The sequence below is a fragment of the Lepidochelys olivacea genome, assembly GCF_965140295.1.
Source record: "Lepidochelys olivacea isolate rLepOli2 genome assembly, chromosome: 9".
Lineage (NCBI taxonomy): Eukaryota > Metazoa > Chordata > Testudines > Cheloniidae > Lepidochelys > Lepidochelys olivacea.
The window spans coordinates 56,091,691-56,119,476 of record NC_140419.1 but is presented as its reverse complement, the minus strand read 5'-3'; the positions used below and the strand labels follow the sequence as shown (position 1 = coordinate 56,119,476).

The following is a 27,786-nucleotide window of genomic DNA, read 5'->3' as shown; positions in this document are numbered from 1 at the left end:
AGTGGGGGAGGTTTAGATTGGATATTAGGAAAAACTTTTTCACTAAGAGGGTGGTGAAACACTGGAATGCGTTATCTAGGGAGGTGGTAGAATCTCCTTCCTTAGAGGTTTTTAAGGTCAGGCTTGACAAAGCCCTGGCTGGGATGATTTAACGGGGGATTGGTCCTGCTTCGAGCAGAGGGTTGGACTAGATGACCTTCTGGGGTCCCTTCCAACCCTGATATTCTATGATTCTTCCAGGGAGCTCACAATGGAATTAGGCTGCTTCAGTATTTTGGATGTCAATCAAGGATTCATTACTAGAATTGATCTGATAACTGTTGAGCTGGGTGTGTGCAGGCGTAGGTTAATTAACATATAGAGCAGAGATCCCCCATGATGCAGTGCTTCCCTGCTTTTCTGGTCCCAGAGTTCAGTGCAGTTCTCTGTTCTCCATTCTCTATGCTAACGGAGATGTCTTAATCTTGTCACCCTTGTCAGGAGGGGTTTAGGTGTGTCTCCCAACGCCCTTCACTGCTCTCTGCAAGTCTTTCTCTGATCAGTTTTGATTCAAGCAGTTACTGGTGGGGGGGTGTCTTTCATGAGTCAGACAGGCAGGATACTGTGCTCTGGTTCCCCCAAGAACACAGAGCTGACTGGTATCAGGGGTGGTGTCCAGGAGCAGGGCAGCTAGGGTTGCCAATGCTCCATGATTGTCCTGGAGTCTCCAGGAATTAAAGATTAATCTTGAATTAAAGATTGTCATGTAACAAAACCTCCAGGAATACATCCTACCGAAACTGGCAACTCTAATGGGCAGCATGGGCAATCTCACAATTCATCCACACGGGAGCATGCCCCTGTCCATTGCTGCTGGGTTAGTAGCCTTTAGCAGCACAGAGAAGTCTACTTAGCAATTCTGGGTCTTGATGGGGGCCTCATTGGAGGCCTCCTTTCCCAGCCACGCCAACCCTGAAAAGGCTTCTGGTTGTGATAGCCATTTTTAGCTCAGCCTTGTAGATTAATACAAGGGCTTCCCTTCTCCCTGGGCTGCGTGCAGGCCCAGGAGTGTCACTGGAGCAGTACCGGTTGTTTTATAATACCCTGTAACTATAAAATTCTCTCTGTGGTCACATCTGCTGATACGATTTTTAAGGCGATGGAAGGCAGCAGGGAGGTATCCTTCAAGCACAAGTTTCTGCTCTTAGAAACTTGAGTGTAAATCCTGAGTTGACTTCAGCAGAGTCACTCTGGTTTTACACCAGCATAACAGAGTAGAATGTGGCCTTGACACCTGTTTGTTGAGCTCAGCACAAACCAGGGAATTGTTACTGTCAGTTTCCCATTACAAACATACAGTTCTTGCCAGTTGCAATGGAAGGATGAGATTTACAACTTCTGTCGAGGTATTTTGTAAGGAGCGAACTTTGTGGTGCTTGTGTCTGTCCACCTGCAGTGTATTGTGCCCCCCTTCTGCATGTGGAGCACTGGAAATCAGCAGAATGCGTCCAGAATAACTGAGCTTTCTGCCTGAAATATGCATTAATCAAACACAGCTGGCTTGGGAAATCTCTTTGGTGACTCTGCTATAATTGATTGTCCTTTACAACCACACCCATTGCTCTAAGCAGAGTGCTCTGCTGACATCAGCAAAATGAGTCTTCTCACTCATCTGCCCTCTTCCTTCTCACCTTCCCACTTACCTTACTTGGTCTGATGGGTATGAATTATAAGGCTAAAAATATTATACTGGCCTGAGGTCTGTGACTCGCTATGCTAAGTCCTAGGCTTGGGTCAGAATAGTTCTGCTGTTCCATGAACCAGTGATCATTGTATGTTCCAATCTGTAATAGAATCATAGAAATGTAGGGCTGGAAAGGACCTTGAGAAGTCATCAAGTCCAGCCCGCTGCGCTGAAGCAGGACCATGTAAACCTAGACAAAGTAAACCTGACAGATGTTTGTCCAAATCTATTCTTAAAAACCTCCAGTGATGAGAATTCCATAACCTCCCTTGGAAGCATGTTTCAGAGCGTAACCACCTGTATAGTTAGAAAGTTTTCTGTGGTATCTAACTTAAATCTCCTTTGCTGCAGATTAAGCCCATTACTTCTGGTCCTGCCTTAATTGGGTATAGAGAATTATCACAATCCTCTTTGTAACAGCCCTTCATATGCTTGAAGATTGTCATCAGTTCCCACCCTTAGTCTTCTTTTCTCAAGACTAAACATGGCCTGTTTTTTTAACCTTTCCTCATAGGTTAGGTTTTCTGAAGCTTTTATAATTTTGATGCTCTCCTCTAGACTCTCTCTAGTTTGTCCTCATCTTCCCTAAGGTGTGGGGCCCACAGCTGTACACTGCATTCCATCTGCAATCTCACCAGTGCCAAGTAGAGTGTGACAACTGCCTCCCATGTCTTACAGACAGCCCAGAATGATATTAGCCTTTTTTGTGACTGCATCACATTGAGTCATATTTGATTTGTGATCCATGATAACCCACAGAGCTTTCTCAGCAGTAGTACAACCCAGTTAGTCCCTGTTTCATAATTGTGCATTAGATTTTTCCTTACTAAGTGTAGTACTTTGCCACTTATCTTTATTTTATTTCATCTTATCAAAATTCGGACCAATTCTCCAATATGTCAAGGTTGTTTTGAATTCTAATTCTGTGCTCCCAAGTACTTGCAACTTCTCCCATCTTGGTGTCATCTGCAGATTTTATAAGGTTACTGTCTACTCCATTATCCAAGTCATTAATGAAAATGTTGAATTGTACTGGACCAAGAACTGACCCCTGTGGGATCCCAGTGAATATGTCCTCCCAGTTTGACAGCAAACCATTGATAACTACTCTTTGGGTACAGTCTTTCAGCCACTTGTACACCCACTTTATAGTAATTTAATGTAGACCACATTTCCCTAGTTTGCTTATGAGAATGTCACGTAGGACTGTGTCAAAAGCCTTATTAAAATCAAGATATATTATGTTTACAGCTTCCATTTATCCATCTGGTCAGTAATACTATCAAAGAAGGAAATTAGGTTGGTTTGGCATGATTTGTTCTTGACAAATCCATTCTGGCTATTCCTTATAACTATTATCCTCTGGGTGCTTACAAATGGATTGTTTAATAATTTGTTCTAGTATCTTTCCATGTATTGAAGTTATAGGTACTATGTTGGCCCTCCTTCAGTTCTCTGTGACCTCACCCATCCTCCATGAGTTCTCAAAGATAATTGCTAAAGGTTCCAAAATTGTTTCAGTTAGCTCCTTCAGTACCCTAGGATGAATTTCATCAGGCCCTGCTGGCTTTAATACATCCAGCTTATCTAAATATTCTGTAACCTATTCTCTCCCTATTTTGGCTTACATGCCTTCCCCCTGTGGTTAATATTAATTTGATTCTTTAGTTTTCTGGTATGCTTGTCTGAGCTCCTTAAGTTTCACGTGGCACTGTGTTGCATCCTTGCTGTAGCCACTGTCCCTCATGTCCTCAGAGATTTTTTGAAATGTTTTGGCATTTCATCTTTTGGAACGTAGTTCTGATAGCACAGATTCCTCTCCCCATACAGTGATCAGATCCAGTACCTCCCGTTTGGTCCATGCTGGAGCTCTTTTTCGATTCTGGGACTGCATGGTCACCTGTGCTGATGAGCTCGCCTGGCCAAACAGGAAATGAGATTCAAAAGTTCCCAGGGCTTTTCCTGTGCACCTGACCAGTGCATCCGAGTTCACAGTGGTGCACTGTGGGTTAGCTCCCGGAAGCCAATACCTTCGAATTGCGTCCACACTAACCCTAATTTGAAATGGCGATGTCAATTTCAGTGCTAATCCCCTCTTTGGGGAAGAGTACAGAAATCGGTTTTAAGAGCCCATTATGTAAAAAAAAATGGCTTAATTGTGTGGACGGGTGTAGGGTTAATTCGATTTAATGCTGCTAAATCCAACATAAACTCGTAGTGTAGACCAGGCCTAAGGTGCTTGAGCTGTCCTGAGGTAAAAAACACAGTGAAGACCAGGCATTGTAGTTTTACTGTGGAGTAAACCAGGCAAGTTCAACCCCAGGCAGGGTTCTTCTGCCCTGTAAAAATGTCCAGGTATCAAAATAATTTCCCATCCCAAATCAGTACAAAAAATAGAAATCTTGAAAAATGTTGTGAATTGAAAATCTGTTAAATGTTGGTTTGGCTCAGTCAAAACATTTTGCTTTAATAATTTAGAAATGTTTCATTTCAATTTTCAACATTTTTTTTATTTTAAATTTTTTTACTATAATTACCTTAAATTTTGAAACAAAAATGCATTTTGAACAGGAAAACTGGAATTTTCCATTTTGAACATGTCACAAACTATTTTAACAATTCCAAAACATTTTCCCCTTTCCCCCCCGCAAATCCTTTTGAGTGGAAAAATGTGTTGAAACTGACCCTTTCCTGCCAAAAGTTTTGGTTTTGATTAATCCGCATTTTATTAACAACTCCCCTCCGCCAACCCCCCCCCCCCATAAAAGTTTTTGTTGGAAGAGTTCCAACCTACTCTAGTATTTTTTTTTTTTTTTACCTCTGGGTAACTAATAAGAACATAAGAACAGCCATACTGGGTCAGACCAAAGGTCCATCAAGCCCAGTATCCTGTCCTCTGACAGCGGCTAATGGCAGGTGCCCCAAAGGGAATGAACAGACAGGTTATTATAAAGTGATCCATGCCCTGTCACCGAATCCCAGCTTCTGTCAAACAGAGGCTAAGGACACCATTCCTGCCCGCCTGGCTAATAGCCATTGATGGACCTAATCTATTGAGCTCCCTTTTGAACCCCGTTATAGTACTAACCTTCACATCACCCTCTGGCAAGGAGTTCCAGAGGTTGATCGTGCATTGCATGAAATATACTTTGTTTGTTTTAAACCTGCTACCTATTAATTTCATCTGGTGGCCCCTTGTTCTTGTATTATGAGGAGGAGTAAATAACACTTCCTTACTTACTTTCTCTATACCACTCATGATTTTATAGACCTCTATCATATCCCCCCTTAGTCGCCTCTTTTCCAAGCTGAAAAGTCCCAGTTTTATTAATCTCTCCTCATACAGAAACCGTTCTATACCCCTAATAATTTTTGTTGCTCTTTTCTGAACCTTTTCCAATTCCAATATATCTTTTTTGAGATGAGGTGACCACATCTGCACACAGTATTCAAGGTGTGGGCGTACCATGGATTTATATAGAGGCAACATGATATTTTCTGTCTTATTATCTATCCCTTTCTTGATGATTCCCAACATTCTGTTCACTTTTTTGACTGCTGCTGCACATTGAGTGGATGATTTCAGAGAACTATCCACAGTGACTCCAAGATCTCTTTCTTGAGTGGTAACAGCTAATTTAGACCCCATCATCAGGGGTGGCGAGTTGTATGCGCCTGTGGTGCCCAGGCTCCAGGAATGTTTGCCATCCCCGCTGCCTCCCCTGGGCCCCGGAGCATCTCTGCCACAAGTGGGCAGCTGCCCTGCCACTCTGTACTGTGCTCCCTCTCCAGCGGCGGCGACTGCTGCTGCATACAACACAAGAGCGGCACTGGCGACAGGCTGAAGTGGCTGCTGCACCTGCAGGGGGAGGAGGAGTGGAGGCGCACACATGATTGGCAGCCCTCCCCTTCTCTGGCACCCACCGGGAGGTGACACCAAGGGGGCTTCTGGGAGACGGAGTCTGGACCTCACCTGAGTAGCTGCTGGGGCTTGGGTGAGTGTCCAGTCATGTGATCCGTGCCCCCCACCCCCACCCCCCACTCTTGCCCCACGCTGGGCAAGGGGAAGCCCCATCCCCCATGAAGCTACGGAAAGGGGCAGCAGGCAGCAGCAGGGGAGGAGACCACATGTGATGGCAGCTCCCTCCCTGCCCCCAGCACCCACCACAGGGGAGGCGAGGGGGCTTCCTGGACCTGAGAGAGGCCCGGCCCCTAGGAGCACGTGCAGTGATGCTGCCTGGTGAGTGTGCTGCCTGGGGGAGGGGAGCCCCCGCCCTGGGAGCTCACTGCTGCCAACGGGGAGAGGGCTGGGGGGACTGTGGAGTCCTCCTCTCTGGTCCCAGCCCCAGGGCAGCCTGCCTGCTCCCCAAACTCTGCATCCCCAGCCTTGCCCCACCCCAGAGCCCTCACCCCCAGTCAGAGCCCTCACCCTCCACACCCTAACCTCTTCCGCACCATGAACCCCTCCTCCCGGGCCCCACCCCCCGGCCCTCACCCCTGCACCCCAACCCGCTGCCCTAGCTCTGAGCCCCTCCCACACCCCAAACCCTTCATCTCCAGTGCCTACACCCCCAGCCAGAGGCCTCATCCCTCCACACACATCCACATTGTGCAATATAGGGAAACTGTTAAACATTTACTGTTTCCAGTCCATTTTTACATTATTTTTAAAGAAATATATATCGGCTTACAAGGCAGGTGTGGGGTGGGGTGGGGGTATCGGGACTTGGACCTGTTCTGGGTACCACCAAAAATTATACAAACCTGCCGCTCCTGCCCATCATTGTATATGTATAGTTTTCCAATGTGCATTATTTCACATTTATCAACATTAAATTTCATCTGCCATTTTGTTGCCCAGTCACCCAGTTTTGTGAGATCCTTTTGTAGCTCTTCGCAGTCTGCCTGGGACTTAACTATCTTGAGTAATTTTGTATCATCTGCAAATTTTGCCACCTCACTGTTTACCCCTTTTTCCAGATCGTTTATGAATATGTTAAATAGGACTGGGCCCAGTACAGATCCCTGGCGGACACCACTATTTACCTCTCTCCATTCTGAAAACTGACCATTTATTCCTACCCTTTGTTTCCTATCTTTTAACCAGTTACCAATCCATGAGAGAACCTTCCCTCTTATCCCATGACTGCTTATTTTGCTTAAGAGCCTTTGGTGAGGGACCTTGTCAAAGGCTTTCTGAAAATCTAATTACACTATATCCACTGGATCTCCATTGTCCGCATGCTTGTTGACTCCCTGAAAGAATTCTAGTAGATTGGTGAGGCATGATTTCCCTTTACAAAAACCATGTTGACTATTTCCCAACAAATTATGTTCATCTATGTGTCTGACAATTTTGTTCTCTAATATAGTTTCAACCAATTTGCCCGGTACTGAAGTGAGGCTTACTGGCCTGTAGTTGCCAGGGTCACCTCTGGAGCCCTTTTTAAAAATTAGCATCACATTGGTACAGAAGCTGATTTAAATGATAGGTTACAGATGACCATTAGTAGTCCTGCAATTTCACATTTGAGTTCCTTCAGAACTCTTGGGTGAATACCATCAAGTCCTGGAGACTTATTACTGTTTAGTTTATGAATTTGTTTCAAAACCTCCTCTAATGACACCTCAATTTGGGACAGTTCCTCAGATCGGTCACCCAAAAAGAATGGCTCAGGTTTGGGAATCTCCCTCACATCCTCAACAGTGAAGACCGATGCAAAGAATTCATTTAGTTTCTCTGCAATGACCTTATCGTCTTTGAGTGCTCTGTTAGCATCTCAATCGTCCAGTGGCCCCACTGGTTGTTTAGCAGGCTTCCTGCTTCTGATGTATTTAAAAAAAGTTTGCTATTACTTTTTGAGTCTTTGGCTAACTGTTCTTCAAATTCTTTTTTGGTCTTTCTAATTATATTTTTACACTTCCTTTGCCAGAGTTTATGTTCTTTTTTTTATTTTCCTCATTAGGATTTATCTTCCACTTTTTAAAGGATGCCTTTTTGCCTCTTTTACTTTGTTGTTTAACCACGGTGGCTCTTTTTTGGTTCTCTTACTATGTTTTTTAAATTGGGGTATACGTTTAAGTTGAACCTCTATTATGGTGGGAGTTAGCCTAAGGGAAAACACAGTGAAAACCAGGCCTTTCAGTTTTACCATGAGGTAACTCACTGAGGTCAGCCCTATACCCTTGTCTGGGGTTGACCTTGTCTAGTTTACCTCATGGTACAACTAAAGGGCATGGTCTTCACTGGGCTTTTTAACCTCAGGATGGCTCACATGCATTAGTTAACCAAGGTATGTTTTTTTTATCTCAGGGTAACAGTGAAGAAAAGGCCTGGTCTACGCTTAAAAATTAGATTGATCCACGTATTTTGCTCAGGGCAGTGAAAAATTTTGTCCCCGGAGCACCACAGTTAGGTTGGCCTAACACCCCAATGTAGACTCAGCTAGGTCAATGGAAAGTTTCTTCTGTTGACCTAGCTACCGCCTCTTGGAGAGGTGGATTGGCTACATCAATGGGAAAAACCCCTTCCGTCAATGCAGGAAGCATCTATGCTATGCTGCTACAACAGCACAGCTGCAGCACCGTAACTATGCCGCTGTAGTGTAGACATGGTCTGAGGCTCTCAACATCCTGCATGTACTGTGGCAAGGCACCTTCCTGGTCTCACCAGACTCGGCTGTTTTTTAGCCTTGATGAGATGGGCTTGGGGTAAAATAGTCCATCTTGGCTGCACAGGGGCAGTCCGTTCCTTCTCTCATCCAGTGTTTTGGGCTTGTTTTTCTCCCTTATGGGAGGGAATACAGCCTCCCCTCCTGGTGAGGCTTGCTGTCTTGCTGCTCCTTGCCTACTGGAAGCTTGACTCCTTCTCTCTCTCTCCTCCCCTTCTCCCAACAGGGGAGGGTTTAAAAAGGTCTCAGGCAGCCCTTAGTTGGAATCAGCTGATCCTAATTGACCTCAGGTAACTCCTTCTCAGCTGATCCTAATTGACCTCAGGTAACTCCTTCTCAGCTGATCCTAATTGATCTCTGGTAACCCTCAGATGAACCTGATTGACCTGTAGTCATCCCTCCTCAGTTGATAGGGAGGAGGGCCTTTTAACCTTCTGGGACTGTTTTCTACCCCCCTCCCCCCACTTGCAGCCATCTGTCCTGAGTTTATCACATACCCACCCTCGCCCGGCTCAACACTACGGGTTTGGGCTACTTGGGTCGGCAAACAATGGACCCTTGACAGGCCATCCGCATTGCCATGCTTGATTCTGGACCTATGTTGTACTCTGAAGTGGAAGGGTTGTAGCGACAGGAACCACCTTGTTACTCTTGCATTTCTTTCTTTGTTTTTGTGTATCCACTTCAGAGGGGCATGATCCGTGATGAGGGTAAACCTCCATCCGAGTAGGTAGTAGTGTAGGCTTTCTACGGCACACTTTATTGTCAGGCATTCCTTCTCTTCTACGGCATATATACGTTCTCTGGGCAGGAGTTTCCTACTGAGGAACAGTACTGGGTGTTCTTCTTCTCCGACCACTTGCGAAAGGACTGCTCCCAACCCAACCTCAGAGGCATCGGTTTATAAGATAAACTCCATCTCAAAATCTGGGGCTACCAGCACTGGATTGGTGCAGAGGGCGGTCTGCAGATCTGCAAAAGCCTCCTCAACCGTGCTGGTCCATCTTACTATGTCTGGGCCCTGGGCTTTTGTTAGATCTGTTAACAGGCATGCCCTGGTGGCAAAGTGCAGGATGAATGCCTATAGTATCCAACTAGTCCCAGGAATGCTCTGACCTGTTTCTTCTGGACTGGTCAGGGCCAATTTTGTATTGCCTCTAACTTGTTCAGTCGGGGCTTCGCCATGCCCCTCCCCACGATATACTCGAACTATTTGGCTTCTGCTAGCCTAGTAACGCATTTGGAGGGATTTGCAGTTAGCCCCGCCTTCTTCAAGGTGTCCAGGACTGCTTTCACCTTCTTCAAGTGCGTCTCCCAGTCTGGGCTATGTATAATGACGTTGTCGAGATAAGCGGCCGCATACTTGCCATGTGGACGCAACAGCTTGTTGGAAAGTTGTGGGAACCCCATGTAAACCAAAAGGGAGGACAGTGTATTGATATAGTCCCTCTGGTGTTGAAAAGGCCATCTTCTCTTTGTTCGCCTTGGCCAGGGGGATTTGCCAATAACCTTTGGTCAGGTCAAGGGTGGACAAAAATCATGATTTTCCCAATCGGTCAATTAGCTCATCTATCCAGGGTATAGGGTACACATCAAATTGGGATGAATCATTCAGTTTCCGGAAGTCATTGCAGAACCTCATACTGCCATCAGGCTTAGGTATTAGGACAACTGGACTGGACCTTGGCTTTGAGACTCTTCAATGACTCCTAACTTCAGCATTTTCCTTCTTCTGTCTTGATCTCTTCTCTTTTCGCCTCCGGGATCTGGTATGGCTTGACATTCATCTTCATTCCAGGCTCTGTGAGGATGTGATGGTGAACCTCGGTAGTCTTGCCTGGTTTTTCCGAGAATACATCCTGGTTGCGTTTGATCATGTTGATCACTTCAGTTCGTTGGACGGGGTCAATTCCTGGGATATTCCCACTTGGCCGTGCCGGTTGCTTTTGGGGGGTGGCAACCCTAGAGTGACCACATGAGCTTATCTGTCTTGCCAAGGTTTCAACAGGTTTATATGATAGATCTGTTCCAGCTTCCGGTGACCAGGCTGTCAGACCTTACAGTCGACCTCTCCAATGGCTTATCTTATCTTGTGTGGCCCCTGCCACCTAGCCAAGAGCTTGCTCTCTGCTGTGGGTACGAGCAACATTACCCAATCTCCTACCTGGAATTTTCGGATTGTCGCTTGGTGATTTGTAATATGTCTGTTGGGCCCCTTGAGCCGTCTCCCTGTGTTCCCGCACTATGTGGGCGACTTGGGCTAGCCTGTCTTTCATCTGCAACACATGCTCAATGATATTTCTCCTTGGGTTCGGCTGTTGTTCCCAACCCTCTTTGCCAATGTCCAGTATGCCTCGTGGGTGGCGACCATATAACAGCTCGAATGGGGAAAACCCAGTTGAAGTCTGAGGAACCTCTCTTATAGCAAACATTAGGTATGGCAGCAGGGTGTCCCAGTTCTTCCCATCCCAGCTCACCACCTTCCATATCATGTTCTTTAATGTTTTATTAAAGTGTTCGACGAGGCCATTGGTCTGCAGATGATAGACCGATGTTCTTATGGTCCATATGTGGAGCATTGCACACAAATCCTTCATTAATTTAGACACAAAGGGGGTTCCTTGATCCGTCAGGATCTCTTTGGGTATCCCTACTCTACAAAAAAATTTGGATTAATTCCTTAGCTATGATCTTGGACATGGTGTTTCGTAGGGGTATGGCCTTGGGGTATCGGGTGGCATAATCTATGTGCTGATGGCCCTGGGCTGACGGCCCTGGGCTGATTTCTCCAGTGGGCCTACTAGGTCCATAGCTATTCGCTCAATAATTGGCAAAGGTACCAAAGGGGCCCTTAAGTGTGGCCATGGTCCATGTAATTGCCATTCAGGACAGGAGGTGCAAAATTGTCGGACCACTGCATAAATTCCAGGTCAAAAAAACCTCTGCAGAATTCGATCAAAGGTTTTATCTACCCCTAGATGCCCCCCCACCCCGAACAGATGGCTGTGGGCTAGATCCATCACACCCCTCTGATGCTTCTGTGGTACTAAGAGCTGTTCCACGACTTGCTCTTGGACCTGGACTACCCTGTATAGCAGATCCCTCTTTATCATATAATATGGCCCTGGGCTGTCCCTTTCACAGGGACTCCATTCACCTCAACTACTTCTTTGCGAATATTGTTATATGTCGGATCATTGGCCTGATCCTGCCCAAAATTCTCCAGTGAAGGTCCAATTTGCCTAGACTTAGGGGATCTAATTCTGTCTCCCTCTGGGGGGGGAGGTCCCCGGGGAACTGGGTCCGGCTACTTGTTCATTGACCCCCTGCATAATCCCCTTGTCAGTTGGGCTAACTCTTTCCCCTACGAGTGTAGGCTTCTGGTTCAAGATTCTTGTTCCCCTCCTCTTATCTGCCCTCCTTTCTCACTGAATCTTCTTGGGCTTTCCAGGGGGAGAGAACAAATCCTGGGCAAATTCATGGAAGACCCGTGGGGGTGCTAACTATCGGGGTCATCCCATTGCTCTCAGGATTATTACCTTCTTCTGACTCCTCTACGGCGAGTAGGCTGACAAACCCTGGGAAGTCTCGTCCTATGAGGACTGGATATGGGAGTTTTGGGACCACCCTGACCATCACCTTAGTGGGGTCTCCCAGGACTTCTGTTTTTACCGGGATGGTCGGGTAGTAATTGACATCCCTATGTACACAGGATATTCCTGTGCATTTGGCCCGGGATAGTTGGTCTTGCCCGACCAGCTTTTCTGAGACCCAGCATGACCGCACTTCCCAAGTCCGCTAATGCGGTGGTCTCTATGCCATTCATTTGAACTGGTCTAGTATACCTATGAGGGATCATCGTAACCCCTATTAGATTTATTAGGTCGCATGTTCCTCCTAGATCTCCCAGGTCATATTGCATGGGCTCTTGTAGGTTCAGGCATTGGGCAGCTATATGCCCTATTTTCCCACATGCATAACATCTGTACCCTGCTTGGGGTAGCCCCCTATTTTTCGGGCTATTGGGCCTTACCCCTCCTCCCCCGAGTCTTTCTCCTCCAGTCCCCAAGTGCCTCCACAATCTCCAGCTGCTCTTCTGTCTCCTTCCTCCCATCAATAGTTCTGCCCAGGGCTAAGGCAACTCGGGCCCTCGGTGCAGAGACTTGCCTCCTATTCCAGTGCATTCCTTCCCTGGTGGTCCGAGAAAGTTCTTGGGCTGCTAGGTGCCTCTCTATGAGGGCAACTAGCTTGTCACAGGAGGAGGGATTTTGACTGACCCATCCTTGTATGTCTGATGGTAGCCCTCTCATGTACCTGTCCAAAACTACGATTTCCCCAATTTTCTCCGGGCTATCGGTCTCGGGGCACAGCCACTTCTAGGCTAGGTGGATCAGGTCAAACAGCTGGGACCTCGGCACTTTGCTGTCCCGGTATTTCCACGCATGGAACCGCTAGGCCCTTATAGCCGTTGTCACGCCAGACCTCGCCAGGATCTCTGCCTTCAGATGGGTGTAATCTGTAGCTGCTTCTGTTGTCATGTCAAAATGGGCCTCCCCACACAGAAAAGAAGCAAGGATACTTGCCCACTGGTCTTGGGGCCAGGCCTCCTGCAGGGCTGTTCTCTCGAATGTGAGGAGATACACCTCTATGTCATCGTCCATCATCATCTTCTGTAAGTAGCTGCTTGCCCACAGGGGCCAGGACCCATGGGGGCCATGCATCAGAGTGGTCAGGGCCTTTAGCTGGTCCACAACCTCATGCAGGGTGGTTCGATCCTGGGCCGCCTGGCTCATCAATAATTGATTCGTCTCCTGCTGTATTCGCACTGACTCCTGCTGGGTAGCCATCTGAACCCTGGTAGCCTCTTGTTGGGCTGCCGTAGCCTCCACCAATGTCTTCACTACATCCTCCATTTTTTTCTCTTCTTGTTGGGGGCGATTTCCCCTGCCCTGAGATGGTTTGCCATGAAGTCTCACTCAGAGTATCCACCCCTGACCCCACGTGTGGCAAGGCACCTTCTTGTTCTCACCAGACTCAGCTGTTTTTTAGCCTTGGTGAGACAGGCTTGGGGTAAAATAGTCCCTCTTGGCTGCACAGGGACAGTCCGTCCTTCTCTCATCCAGTGTTTTGGGCTTGTTTTTCCTCCCTTATGAGAGGGAATACAGCCTCCCCTCCTGGTGAGGCTTGCTGTCTTGCTGCTCCTCGCCTACTGGAATCTTGACTCCTTCTCTCTCTCTTCCCGCCCTTCTCCCAATAGGGGAGGGTTTAAAAAGGTCTCAGGCAGCCCTTAGTTGGAATCAGCTGATCCTAATTTACCTCAGGTACCCACTTCTCAGCTGAACCTGATTGACCTGTAGTCACCCCTACCCAGTTTGATAGGGAGAAGGGCCTTTTAACCTTCTGGGTCTGTTTTCTACCCCCACCCCCTTAGAATCATAGAATATCAGGGTTGGAAGGGACCCCAGAAGGTCATCTAGTCCAACCCCCTGCTCAAAGCAGGACCAATTCCCAGTTAAATAATCCCAGCCAGGGCTTTGTCAAGCCTGACCTTAAAAACCTCTAAGGAAGGAGATTCTACCACCTCCCTAGATAACGCATTCCAGTGTTTCACTACCCTCTTAGTGAAAAAGTTTTTCCTAATATCCAATCTAAACCTCCCCCACTGCAACTTGAGACCATTACTCCTCGTTCTGTCATCTGCTACCATTGAGAACAGTCTAGAGCCATCCTCTTTGGAACCCCCTTTCAGGTAGTTGAAAGCAGCTATCAAATCCCCCCTCATTCTTCTCTTCTGCAGGCTAAACAATCCCAGCTCCCTCAGCCTCTCCTCATAACTCATGTGTTCCAGTCCCCTAATCATTTTTGTTGCCCTTCGCTGGACTCTCTCCAATTTATCCACATCCTTCTTGAAGTGTGGGGCCCAAAACTGGACACAGTACTCCAGATGAGGCCTCACCAATGTCGAATAGAGGGGAACGATCACATCCCTCGATCTGCTCGCTATGCCCCTACTTATACATCCCAAAATGCCATTGGCCTTCTTGGCAACAAGGGCACACTGCTGACTCATATCCAGCTTCTCGTCCACTGTCACCCCTAGGTCCTTTTCCGCAGAACTGCTGCCTAGCCATTCGGTCCCTAGTCTGTAGCTGTGCATTGGGTTCTTCCGTCCTAAGTGCAGGACCCTGCACTTATCCTTATTGAACCTCATCAGATTCCTTTTGGCCCAATCTTCCAATTGGTCTAGGTCCTTCTGTATCCTATCCCTCCCCTCCAGCGTATCTACCACTCCTCCCAGTTTAGTATCATCCGCAAATTTGCTGAGAGTGCAATCCACACCATCCTCCAGATCATTTATGAAGATATTGAATAAAACCGGCCCCAGGACCGACCCTTGGGGCACTCCACTTGATACCGGCTGCCAACTAGACATGGAGCCATTGATCACTACCCGTTGAGCCCGACAATCTAGCCAGCTTTCTACCCACCTTATAGTGCATTCATCCAGCCCATACTTCCTTAACTTGCTGACAAGAATACTATGGGAGACCGTGTCAAAAGCTTTGCTAAAGTCAAGAAACAATACATCCACTGCTTTCCCTTCATCCACAGAACCAGTAATCTCATCATAAAAGGCGATTAGATTAGTCAGGCATGACCTTCCCTTGGTGAATCCATGCTGGCTGTTCCTGATCACTTTCCTCTCATGCAAGTGCTTCAGGATTGATTCTTTGAGGACCTGCTCCATGATTTTTCCAGGGACTGAGGTGAGGCTGACTGGCCTGTAGTTCCCAGGATCCTCCTTCTTCCCTTTTTTAAAGATTGGCACTACATTAGCCTTTTTCCAGTCATCCAGGACTTCCCCGGTTCGCCACGAGTTTTCAAAGATAATGGCCAGTGGCTCTGCAATCACAGCCGCCAATTCCTTCAGCACTCTCGGATGCAACTCGTCCGGCCCCATGGTCTTGTGCAGCCATTTGTCCTGAGTTTATCACAGTACACTGTCAAGAGTAGGGTGCATGGGAGGAGCTCACAGGTCTGAGGGGATGTGAAGTCAAGTGTGACACTTATGATAATAAGGGCCAGATTTTTAAAGGCATTTTTGGCACCTAAAGAGGCAGACACCTTGTCGTCTCCTTCAAATGCTTTAGGTGCTTTTGAATATCCCACCAGGTGCCTATTTCCACTTTAGACACCTAAACACCTTTTAAACATATGGCCCTTAGCTACGTGCTCCCCAGCCAGGGCTTGATTCTGGCTTTGTTCACCTCGAGGACTTCACTCAGGGCTAGCCTATGATTAGCCTTGCCACACTGGACTGGGGAGCAAGGCTACCCTGGTGTGGCTGCATTAGAGTCACCAGGTCTTAGCTTGGCTTCTGGGGGACACATGGGGGTTGTGCACTAGATGCTCCCTCTAGGGGAGCAGCTCAGTAGGAGGAACCATGGGCTGCCCCAACATTGGTTTGCCAGTAATGCTGGATGAAGGTATGGTGGGGAGCAAACTTCACCCTGAAAAGGGCTATGTGATGGGGTGGGACTCACCATGGTAGAGCCTCCTGCTGGCTGTCCTGGGAATTAGCTCTGCCAGCCATTCTTGTGGTGGTGACTCACTGCCATCACCTCTGCTGCAGCACCTATGTCACTCGAAGGACCATGGTGTTCTCTTCATGACACTGCCCTCTGGCCCCTCATGCTCTGTTCTCCCCTGTTCCAAGGGAACTGCAGTCTGCTGTCCAGCCATTTCTCTCAGTGGCAACAGCAGCCAATTGTTTGGCCACTTCCTCACTGGCAGGGTGGGGTGGCGGGAGCTGGACTCACTCACTACTTCAGGTCCCGGCGCAGGGACCCTGTAGATGACTGCCACTCGCTACATCCACTCCAACTCCTTAGGTCATTTCCCTGGGCCACCTCCCAATGGCTCTCCAGCACCCTCTTTGCCCTTGCCTCAGGGCCTCAGTCTGGAAATCCCTGCAGCCATCCAGGAGCAGTCTTTAGCTCCCCGCTCCCCCAGTCGCTGCTAGCAGCACTGCTCTGTCCAAGGTGCTAGCACTCCTTCCTCCTGCTAGGAGTCTGATATTTCCTCCTCAAGCTCCAGACAGCTACTGAAGGTGCGCTCCCCTGCCGCTCTTCTTGTATGGGCCTGCCAGGCCCTGACTGGCTGCTCCTCTCAGCCCTTCTCTGATTGGCTGCCTCTTACGCAGCCACCCTGGCGCTCTGTTAACCCCCTAGAGCCCAGTATGGGCAGGCGCCCCATCACAGGCTGTAACAGATGACTCCCACCACAGTGGTATAGGGGTGCTCCCAGAGCTACGCCCTCCCCCCAGCCCAGGGCTGTGTCTGAAATGCAGAGTTTCGACATAAACAGGTCGCCCCACTGATGATGCCAGCGTGAGGATGGCAGGAATGATCTCGAAGGCCTTACTGCTGACAGGCCTGAGGGACTAGGTAGTCATGCAGCAGCATTTTTGCCAGTGCAGCGTTGGGGTCCCCTGCTTTCCCTGTCCTGCACAGCTCTTTTACATTGCCCTTGTATCCACAGCACTTGGCCGCTTCACTGGGCAGCATCAATCGAGCTTTAGGCTCTGATATTGTGCGACTTGCTTTGACTAGAAATCCTTTGCTGGGCCAGTGATCACAGACCCCTCCAGTTCTCAGGTGGAATGAAGGGTGTGCATCTATGGGAGAGAGGAATCCAGGCCAGTGTTACACCCATTAGAGCTTTCGGCTTCTGATGGCCATTGGTGCAGGGGAGAGAGTGCCTCTAAAGGAGGTCTCCTCCTCTCCAGAGTTGTCCTAGGCCAGGGGGTGACTGGGCCATGCCAGAGCTGCAAAGGTTCGTGGCCTCTGCTGCTCCTGGCAGTGTAAGGCAAAGGCCCCCTTAAAGGGGCAGACCTGCAATGGAAGGGGCAGCTGGGCTGGAGTCACCCTGAAATTGTAGCCCCCTGCTAAAGAGCTGCCTATGTGGACAGCTGAGGGTGTGGGATGGGGTATGCGTGTTTCTCAGCCAGGGTATGCTAGCATCCATTGACAGCATGATGAGCTCTGCCAGCCCCCTGCACTCTGGTTTGGTTAAGGTCTACTCAGCATTCATGATTGTCTGACCAGGTTCTAGCCAAAGGGTAACATACACCTATGTTTCAGAAACTAGAGGACACGGTCCTGAGCCCAGAAGCCAGCAAGGAGGACAAAACACTAACTGTGCGAGGAGCGGGGGACCGAGCCACGCCCACCCCAGTTCCAGCCAGGATTCAGCAGATCATCACTGAGAGTCTGGCAGAAGAGTCATCCCAAGGTACAGGATGGGCATGAGCTCTTCTGGGCCAGGAGAGGGGCCATGGGGTGCCCAAGAAGCGTCTGTCTTAGGTCGGAGAAGGCATACAGGGAAATCAGCATTGCAGTGGGGAATTGATTGAGTGAGCAATGGGGCTGGTGGGGTAGGAGGGATAGTTAAGGGGTCCATTCAGCTAGCTGGAATAATCTGGGTATTTTTAAATGATCCAAACCTGCCCCTTGGATCCTGAAGAGAAATGCTTTAAATGTTAAATAATTTAACTGAATTCAACTCTCACTCTCCCAGGTGAGAGTAACCAGCCAATTTATTCTGAGTATGTGGAAAAAACGAGGAAAGTGTTTTTAGGTGGTTTGCAGCAGGGCTGGGAGAGTCACAGGATCAACTTTGTACCTGATTGTCAGCAACATGTGACACAGGAGAGTGACAGCAAACCTGTCCCGCCCTAAGGGAGCAGGTATCAATCACCATGGTAATATGTATATACTGTTGCATCTAGGGGCCCCTCAGGTGAGATCAGAGCCCCACTGAGGTAGGTTATGTACATCTAGTTCCTGCTTCAAAGAGTTTACAATCTAAATAGACAAAGGAAGGATTATTATCCCCATTTTACAGAAGGGACACTGAGGCACAGAGAGATTAAGTAACTCACCCAGGGACTTGCATGCATTCTGTGGCAGAGCTGGACATTGATCCCAGATCTTCTGATTCCCAGTTCAGTGGTTTAACCACAAGGTCATTCTTCCTGCCGCGAAGGCTGATGCCACAGCTAGCTCTCCACGTGGCCTGCTTGGTTGGGACCTTCTCACACCGCTAATCCACCTTTCTTGTTCCTTCCAGCTCTGTGGGAAACAACGTCTCCACTCAATATGCAAGAAGAAAACCGTATGCTGCAGAAGGAGCTCTCACGCCTTGAGGACCTGCTGGCACACACCCGGGCAGAGAAGGATGAGCTGGCGAGCAAGCACCATGCCATCAGTGAGAGGGTGAGTGCTGGGTTTAAATCCATCTGAATCCCTTTGGGTGTGGAACAATCTCTGCCAGGCTGGCCAGCTGGTTTCTGGGGTGGGTGCCCCATCTTTACATGGCATTTCATGAGTGCTGATGGGCAGCCACTGAGAAACAAATAGGAGGGAGGTATGGAATTCATCGTGGGTACGCATAACATTGGGGCAGATCATGAGCTGGATCAACAGCCAAAGGTCTTACATTTAAACTACCCATTGGCCGCACCTCCTGTAGAGCCTCTGGCTGGATGCTTTCTCCCCAGTCCTTTCAGTGCGCAATGATCAGTCAGTTTATGTCCATGGATGTCAGCACTCGGCTCTCAGTATTGGATTGGCACAGTAACTCTAGCTACAGCTGGCACAGGGGAGGAAAAACTCGGGAGAAAAATCTGTGCACTTGGCCTGATTTCCTGAGACTAGTTTTTCTAGCTCTGCAAGGAAATGTATCATCTCCCTTATCCTGGCAGAAAGGTATTCTGTAACCCTGAGAGTCATAGAGGCAGTCACTCCTCTCTGTGGAGGCAGCAAGTATAGGTACTGGTGAAGATGGGAAAAACTCTTGAATAGATCAGGGAGTGATTTTTAGGGCTTTTGGTGGCTACTGCTGTTCTGGAAGTGCAATCAGAATAAGATAATCAGCAGGAGTGGCCTTTTTTTCCAAGACCTCAGCACCGACATTCACAGAATGGTAGAACTTTAGGCCAGAAGGGGCCATTGTGGTCAGCTAGTCCTAGCTCCTGCATAGCACAGGCCAGAGAACTTCACCCAGTAACTCTGTCTCAAGCTGCTCTCCAACTAGTAGCATCTTGGGTCCTCAAAAAATGGGGTTACACGCTTGCTGTCTAAGAGCTCCCAGTGGCCTTTGGGGTTTGTTAAATCACTTAATTCACTCTGACAATTGGTTCTCCTAACTCCCACAGCCTGGCATTTCCTAAGCAGGGCCTGGACTTTGAGAACATTGGAGCTAGAGAAGGGAAACGCACCCTCTGTGAGCTCTCCTTTACAAGAGACCCTTTATGCAATTACTCCATCGTCAGAGTTGTCTCCTTCCCACTGTTAATTGCAGGGGCTGGGCCCCTGCTGGGCAGAACGCTCTCCAAGACCAGCCAGGGAGGAGAGAGAGGCATTCCCATGATGTTCCTGGGACCTGCTCTCCGTGCTCTGTCTCTCTTTGCTGCAGCTGAGTGGAGTGGGCATTTCAGCAGGAGGCAGACACAGAAAAGGGTCCTGTAGTGGGTTCATCACAGATTCCATAGCTCTGGTTCCTATGCTCCACAGGGGACCCATGTTGCCCCAAAGCCCCAGGTCACTAATATGTGAGTGATGCACTGTCATGTAAGCATGGCCCATTGATGTCTCCTCAGGCGTGCCGAAGTGGGAGAGACAATAGCCCAGTTTTCATAGGCTGTTGCCACGCTCTGGTGCCCGAAGGTCCAGTGCAGAGCTCTTCTGCCCCTCTGCAGGAGGAGGCGCTCTGTGCTATGCTCCCTGCTCTCAGCGTGCTGTGACAATCTTCGCTAGACAAAGGTTCCCACCAAGAAAAGCAGAAATAATTGTAACTCCAAATAATTCCTATTACCTTCCTCCACAAATCTGGCATGTTAAATATGGAGCCACCGGCCTGGCCTGGAGCTGTTCCCTCTGAACAGCTACTCAAACAGACCCATGACTGTCCCCATTGTGTTAGGCTCTGCTGGTAGCTGGCTGTGGAGCTGGAGCTGGTGGGGATGGTGCCAAGGGAGAGAAGGTGTCAGGAAGGGAGGTGCTGGAGACCTTTTTTCTATTCGCTTTTTGGGTCACAGCTCCTTGGCTGTTGCTGCAGAGCTACTGGTCTCACATGCAAGTTACCTTACACTGGGACGTGGCCAGCACGCTCCGATTGGGATCTTCAGAGGAGCCTATGGGAGCAAAGCATCCAACCCCACTGTTCTAGCCTCTGTCTATCTGCCTCCTTGGAGCCTTCATGGTCCAGCTGTCCTGCAAGGGGCGGAGTCTTTGCTACAGGAACTCAGTGTTTTTGAATGGACAGGCAATCACTAACAGCTCAGGGAAAGCCCCGCCCGCCCAAGGGACAAGCTTGTATTTGAGGCTTGGGACAAGGAGCCAGCAGACTTGGGTTCAATTCCCAGCTCTGCCATGGACTCCCTTTCTGACCTTTGGCAAATCACATCATCTCTCTGGGCCTCAGCTCCCCACCAGTACAATGGGAATGAGACTCCTTCTGTTCTGTCTTGTCTATTGAGACTGTCAGACGTGCAGGGCAGAGACTCTCTCCCGATGTGTACGCACAGTGGGGATGGATCTCAGCTGGACTGATAATACACATACTCAATAGTAATTCATCAGTACTGTCGTGGTTCTAGGGCTAGCTGCACCTCTGCCCCCTTTCTGCTCTCTCTGAGGGCATTGCCTCAGGTGTTCAGCTTCTTGTCCTTACCTGTCCCGGGTGTGATCTCGTGATTCTCCCACTCTGAGACCAGGAACGAGCTGTACCACCTTGTTAGTGGGACCAACTGCTTATCCTGCAGCAGGGCTGACTGGGACTTAGACGCTTGCGTTTACCACAGTCTTCTCACAGCAAAGTGTGTGATTTAACAGCGGGAGCAAAGCACTGAATAGCAACCAGCCTACATGCACGTTTAGTTTCATCTAGCCTTGTGCTTCACTCCAAGTGTGATTGGCTTCCCTCTTCAATCACAGGACCAGAACAGAACCAACTCACCTTCTCTTAGCAGAGCCCAGATCCATCTGGTTGTCAGTCTGTCTCCCCTGAAGGACACGCTGTTTAAGAAAGCCCCCCTTCCCTACGCCTGTCTGGGCTCAATTACAGTGTTGCTTAATAGTTCTTTTTTTGTACTTAGAGTGGACGATAATTCCCTAAACTGAAAACGGACACTGGTAGTAGATTTCGACCCTTCTGCCCCCCTCCTCTCTGTGCTTCTCTCTGACCCACTCTGCTCCTATTTCCCTCCTCCCCTGCCCTCTCCTCACCTCTCTGCATTGAGAGAATATGAGCTACCTGGTGTCACTGCTCATCCAAGCCCCACCATGTGGGCAGTCCTTAATTTGTGCTGGAGCTTGCCAGGGCTAAGCCCCAGCACCTCTAGGCTTTGCAGTTCATAACTCTGGCACCTCTGGATTCCTAGCCAGCAGCTGCCGCTCTCCAGCTGCCCAGCTCTGAAAAGGCAGTGCCACTTCCAGCAGCAATGCAGAAGTAAGGGTGTCAATACCATGCCCCCCCCTTACTTCTGCATTGCCGTATTGCCACGCTTACTTCTGCACTGCTGCCACCACAAGTCATCAGTTGCAAGAGCAGATGGGACAAATGCCCAGTTTCCCCACAAAAATCATGATATCTAGGCCAGTGGTTAAACAGGACATATGATCACCCTATTCTTCTTCGAGTGCTTGCTCGCATTGATTCCAATTAGGTGATATATCATTCCAATTGGATGATATAAAGCTGGGAGGTATTGTTAATTTAGAGAAGGACAGGGATACCCTACAGGAGGATCTGGATGACCTTGTAAACTGGAGTAATAGTAATAGGATGAAATTTAATAGTGAGAAGTGTAAGGTCATGCATTTAGGGATTAATAACAAGAATTTTAGTTATAAGCTAGGGACGCATCAATTAGAAGTAACGGAGGAGGAAAAGGACCTTGGAGTATTGGTTGATCATAGGATGACTATGAGCCGCCAATGCGATATGGCTGTGAAAAAAGCTAATGTGGTCTTGGGATGCATCAGGAGAGGTATTTCCAGTAGGGATAAGGAGGTTTTAGTACCGTTATACAAGGCACTGGTGAGACCTCACCTGGAATACTGTGTGCAGTTCTGGTCTCCCATGTTTAAGAAGGATGAATTCAAACTGGAACAGGTACAGAGAAGGGCTACTAGGATGATCCGAGGAATGGAAAACTTGTCTTATGAAAGGAGACTCAGGGAGATTGGCTTGTTTAGCCTAACTAAAAGAAGGTTGAGGGGAGATATGATTGCTCTCTATAAATATATCAGAGGTATAAATACCAGAGAGGGAGAGGAATTATTTAAACTCAGTACCAATATGGACACAAGAACAAATGGATATAAACTGGCCACCAGGAAGTTTAGACTTGAAATTAGACGAAGGTTTCTAACCATCAGAGGAGTGAAGTTTTGGAATAGCCTTCCAAGGGAAGCAGTGGGGGCAAAAGATCTATCTGGCTTTAAGATTAAACTCGATAAGTTTATGGAGGAGATGATATGATGGGATAATATGGTTTTGATAATTAAATATTCATGGTAAATAGGCCCAATGGCCTGTGATGGGTTATTAGATGGGATAAGATCTGAGTTACCCAGGAAAAAATTTTCTGTAGTATCTGGTTGATGAATCTTGCCCATATGCTCAGGGTTTAGCTGATCGCCATATTTGGGGTCGGGAAGGAATTTTCCTCCAGGGCAGATTGGAGGGCCCTGGAGGTTTTTCGCCTTCCTCTGTAGCATGGGGCACGGCTCACTTGCTGGAGGATTCTCTGCTCCTTGAAGTCTTTAAACTACGATTTGAGGACTTCAATAGCACAGATATAGGTGTGAGGTTTCTTTTTTGTAGGAGTGGTGGGTGAAATTCTGTGGCCTGCGTTGTGCAGGAGGTCAGACTAGATGATCATAATGGTCCCTTCTGACCTAAATATCTATGAATCTATAGGTGTGTGTGCACCGCATGCACAATCGGAGAATTTTTAACCTAGCAACACCTGGTGGGTCGGCTGTGGAGCCCCCTGGAGTGGCTTCTTCATGGCGCTGGATATATACCCCAGCTGACCCAGCGCCCCCTCAGTTCCTTCTTACCACCCGTGATGGTTGTTGGAATTGTGGAATCATAGAATCATAGAATATCAGGGTTGGAAGGGACCTCAGGAGGTCATCTAGTCCAACCCCCTGCTCAAAAGCAGGACCAATCCCCAATTAAATCATCCCAGCCAGGGCTTTGTCAAGCCTGACCTTAAAAACTTCTAAGGAAGGAGATTCCACCACCTCCCTAGGCAACGCATTCCAGTGTTTCACCACCCTCCTAGTGAAATAGTTTTTCCTAATATCCAACCTAAATCTCCCCCACTGCAACTTGAGACCATTACTCCTTGTCCTGTCCTCTTCTACCACTGAGAATAGTCTAGAACCATCCTCTCTGGAACCACCTCTCAGGTAGTTGAAAGCAGCTATCAAATCCCCCCTCATTCTTCTCTTCTGAAGACTAAACATCCCCAGTTCCCTCAGCCTCTCCTCATAACTCATGTGTTCCAGTCCCCTAATCATTTTTGTTGCCCTCCGCTGGACTCTTTCCAATTTATCCACATCCTTCTTGTAGTGTGGGGCCCAAAACTGGACACAGTACTCCAGATGAGGCCTCACCAATGTCGAATAGAGGGGAACGATCACGTCCCTCGATCTGCTCGCTATGCCCCTACTTATACATCCCAAAAGGCCATTGGCCACCTTGGCAACAAGGGCACACTGCTGACTCATATCCAGCTTCTCGTCCACTGTCACCCCTAGGTCCTTTTCCGCAGAACTGCTGCCTAGCCATTCGGTCCCTAGTCTGTAGCTGTGCATTGGGTTCTTCCGTCCTAAGTGCAGGACCCTGCACTTAACCTTATTGAACCTCATCAGATTTCTTTTGGCCCAATTTGTCTAGGTCCCTCTGTATCCTATCCCTCCCCTCCAGCGTATCTACCACTCCTCCCAGTTTAGTATCATCCGCAAATTTGCTGAGAGTGCAATCCACACCATCCTCCAGATCATTTATGAAGATATTGAACAAAACTGGCCCCAGGACTGACCTCTGGGGCACTCCACTTGACACCGGCTGCCAAGTAGACATGGAGCCATTGATCACTACCCGTTGAGCCCGACAATCTAGCCAACTTTCTACCCACCTTATAGTGCATTCATCCAGCCCTTACTTCTTTAACTTGCTGACAAGAATACTGTGGCAATAGCTGTCTTCCACTCTCCCTAGCCTTTTTGCTTCCTGTGGTTAGATAGTTGTTATAATTCTATAGTTGCAGTTGTTGAAGAGATAGTGATAGGTTTAGACTTAATTTAGTGGGTTGGAAGGGGTGCTTCTCCTCCTCCCTGCCCGCCCCTTGGGCTCATGCCCAAGGCTCTGGGTTTCAAACCTTGCTCAGCCTGCTCAAAGCCTATGCCAATTGGAGACCCCCACGACTCCTGTTTGAAGTGCCTCAGGGAGTCTCACCAGGTGGACAAGTGTAGGATCTGTAAGGCGTTCAGACCTCGGACCAAAAAGGAGCGGGACTTTAGACTCAAGCAGCTCCTTATGGAGGTGGCCCTTAGCCCAGGCCCTCCATCGACGCACCAAGTTCCTGCACCGAGTGCTTCGGTGTGCAGTGCCCCGGCGGCAGCATCAGGTACTGCACTGCAGTTGGAGTCTGATAGAGGCCCGCGGCACCAGATCTCTCCAGCACCACAGCCAGTACAAGTGACCCGGCGCCATTCTGTCTCTGGGCCAGAAGAGACAGCGCAAGCCAGAGACGACTGTCCCACCTCAACAGTCACCAGCATCTGCTATACCAGTCTTGGAGTCACGCCCAGCACCAGAGCGACCAAGGGTACAAGCACCAATATCTGCACTGTTGACTCCAGCACCGAGAGAGGAGCTGTTGAGTCAGGTGCGCACAGGCTCCCCAACCCGGACCGTGGTTGAGCCCCGGCTTCTGTCAACACTGGAGAAGTTCGCAGCGGCGCGAAACCTCATCGCCCTCACAGAGCCGGCATCATTGCAGATTGTGGCACCGCCTCCGGTTCATACGGTACCTTCTAGGTGCAAGCCAACCCTAATATTTCCGCCATCTCCGCGCATGCAAACATGGCACTGCTCCCGGTCCCAGATCTGGTCCCGATCATAGAATCATAGAATATCAGGGTTGGAAGGGATCTCAGGAGGTCATCTACTCCAAACCCCTGCTCAAAGCAGGACCAATCCCCAACTAAATCATCCCAGCCAGGGCTTTGTCAAGCCTGACCTCAAAAACCTCTAAGGAAGGAGATTCTACCACCTCCCTAGGTAACGCATTCCAGTGTTTCACCAACCTCCTAGTGAAAAAGCTTTTCCTAATATCCAACCTAAATCTGCCCCACTGCAACTTGAGACCATTACTCCTTGTTCTGTCATCTGCTACCACTGAGAACAGTCTAGAACCATCCTCTTTGGAACCCCCTTTCAGGTAGTTGAAAGCAGCTATCAAATCCCCCCTCATTCTTCTCTTCTGAAGACTAAACATCCCCAGTTCCCTCAGCCTCTCCTCATAACTCATGTGTTCCAGTCCCCTAATCATTTTTGTTGCCCTCCGCTGGACTCTTTCCAATTTATCCACATCCTTCTTGTAGTGTGGGGCCCAAAACTGGACACAGTACTCCAGATGAGGCCTCACCAATGTCGAATAGAGGGAAACGATCACGTCCCTCGATCTGCTGGCAATGCCCCTACTTATACATCCCAAAATGCCATTGGCCTTCTTGGAAACAAGGGCACACTGTTGACTCATATCCAACTTCTCGTCCACTATAACCCCTAGGTCCTTTTCTGCAGAACTGCTGCCGAGCCATTCGGTCCCTAGTCTGTAGCGGTGCATGGGATTCTTTCGTCCTAAGTGCAGGACCCTGCACTTGTCCTTGTTGAACCTCATCAGTTTTATTTTGGCCCAATCCTCCAATTTGTCTAGGTCCCTCTGTGTCCTATCCCTACCCTCCAGCATATCTACCACTTCTCCCAGTTTAGTGTCATCTGCAAACTTTCTGAGGGTGCAATCCACACCATCCTCCAGATCATTTATGAAGATATTGAAAAAAACCGGCCCCAGGACCGACCCCTGGGGCACTCCACTTGATACTGGCTGCCAACTAGACATAGAGCCATTGATCACTATCCGTTGAGCCCAACAATCTAGCCAGCTTTCTATCCACCTTATAGTCCATTCATCCAGCCCATACTTCTTTAAGTTGCTGACAAGAATACTGTGGGAGACGGTGTCAAAAGCTTTGCTAAAGTCAAGGAACAACACGTCCACTGCTTTCCCTTCATCCACAGAGCCAGTTATCTCGTCATAGAAGGCAATTAGATTAGTCAGGCAAGACTTGCCCTTGGTGAATCCATGCTGATTGTTCCTGATCACTTTCCTCTCCTCTAAGTGCTTCAGAATTGATTCCTTGAGGACCTGCTCCATGATTTTTCTGGGGACTGAGGTGAGGCTGACTGGCCTATAGTTCCCAGTATCCTCCTTCTTCCCTTTTTTGAAGATGGGCACTACATTAGCCTTTTTCCAGTCGTCCGGGACCTCCCCCAAACGCCATGAGTTTTCAAAGATAATGGCCAATGGCTCTGCAATCACATCCGCCAACTGCTTTAGCACTCTCGGATGCAGCGCATCCGGCCCCATGAACTTTGTGCTCATCCAGCTTTTCTAAATAGTCCCGAACCACTTCTTTCTCCACAGAGGTCTGGTCACCTACTCCCCATGCTGTGCTGCCCAGTGCAGTTGTCTGGAAGCTGACCTTGTTCGTGAAGACAGAGGCAAAAAAAAGCATTGAGTACATTAGCTTTTTCCACATCCTCTGTCACCCGGTTGCCTCCCTCATTCAGTAAGGGGCCCACACTTTCCTTGGCTTTCTTCTTGTTGCCAACATACCTGAAGAAACCCTTCTTGTTACTCTTAACATCTCTTGCTAGCTGCAACTCGAGGTGGGATTTGGCCTTCCTGATTTCACTCCTGCATCCCCAAGCAATATTTTTATACTCCTCCCTGGTCATTTGTCCAATCTTCCACTTCTTGTAAGCTTCTTTTTTGTATTTAAGAGCAGCAAGGATTTCACTGTTAAGCCAAGCTGGTCACCTGCCATATTTACTATTCTTTCTACACATTGGGATCATTTGTTCCTGTAACCTCAATAAGGATTCTTTAAAATACAGCGAGGTCTCCTGGACTCCTTTCCCCCTCATGTTATTCTCCCAGGGGATCTTGCCCACAGTTCCCTGAGGGCGTCAAAGTCTGTTTTTCTGAAGTCCAGGGTCTGTATTCTGCTGCTCTCCTTTCTT

General features: G+C 48.6%; 1 protein-coding gene across 1 annotated transcript in view; it reads left to right on the top strand.

Moving 5' to 3' along the window:
- The window catches only part of CROCC2 (ciliary rootlet coiled-coil, rootletin family member 2), a 218,213-nt gene that overhangs the window by 12,634 nt on the left and 177,793 nt on the right, over window positions 1-27,786 (top strand). The window contains exons 2-3 of the mRNA XM_084638245.1: window positions 17,538-17,688; window positions 18,526-18,671. Of these exons, the coding sequence (XP_084494371.1) occupies window positions 17,538-17,688; window positions 18,526-18,671 (297 nt within the window). The remainder of the gene's footprint in view (window positions 1-17,537; window positions 17,689-18,525; window positions 18,672-27,786) is intronic.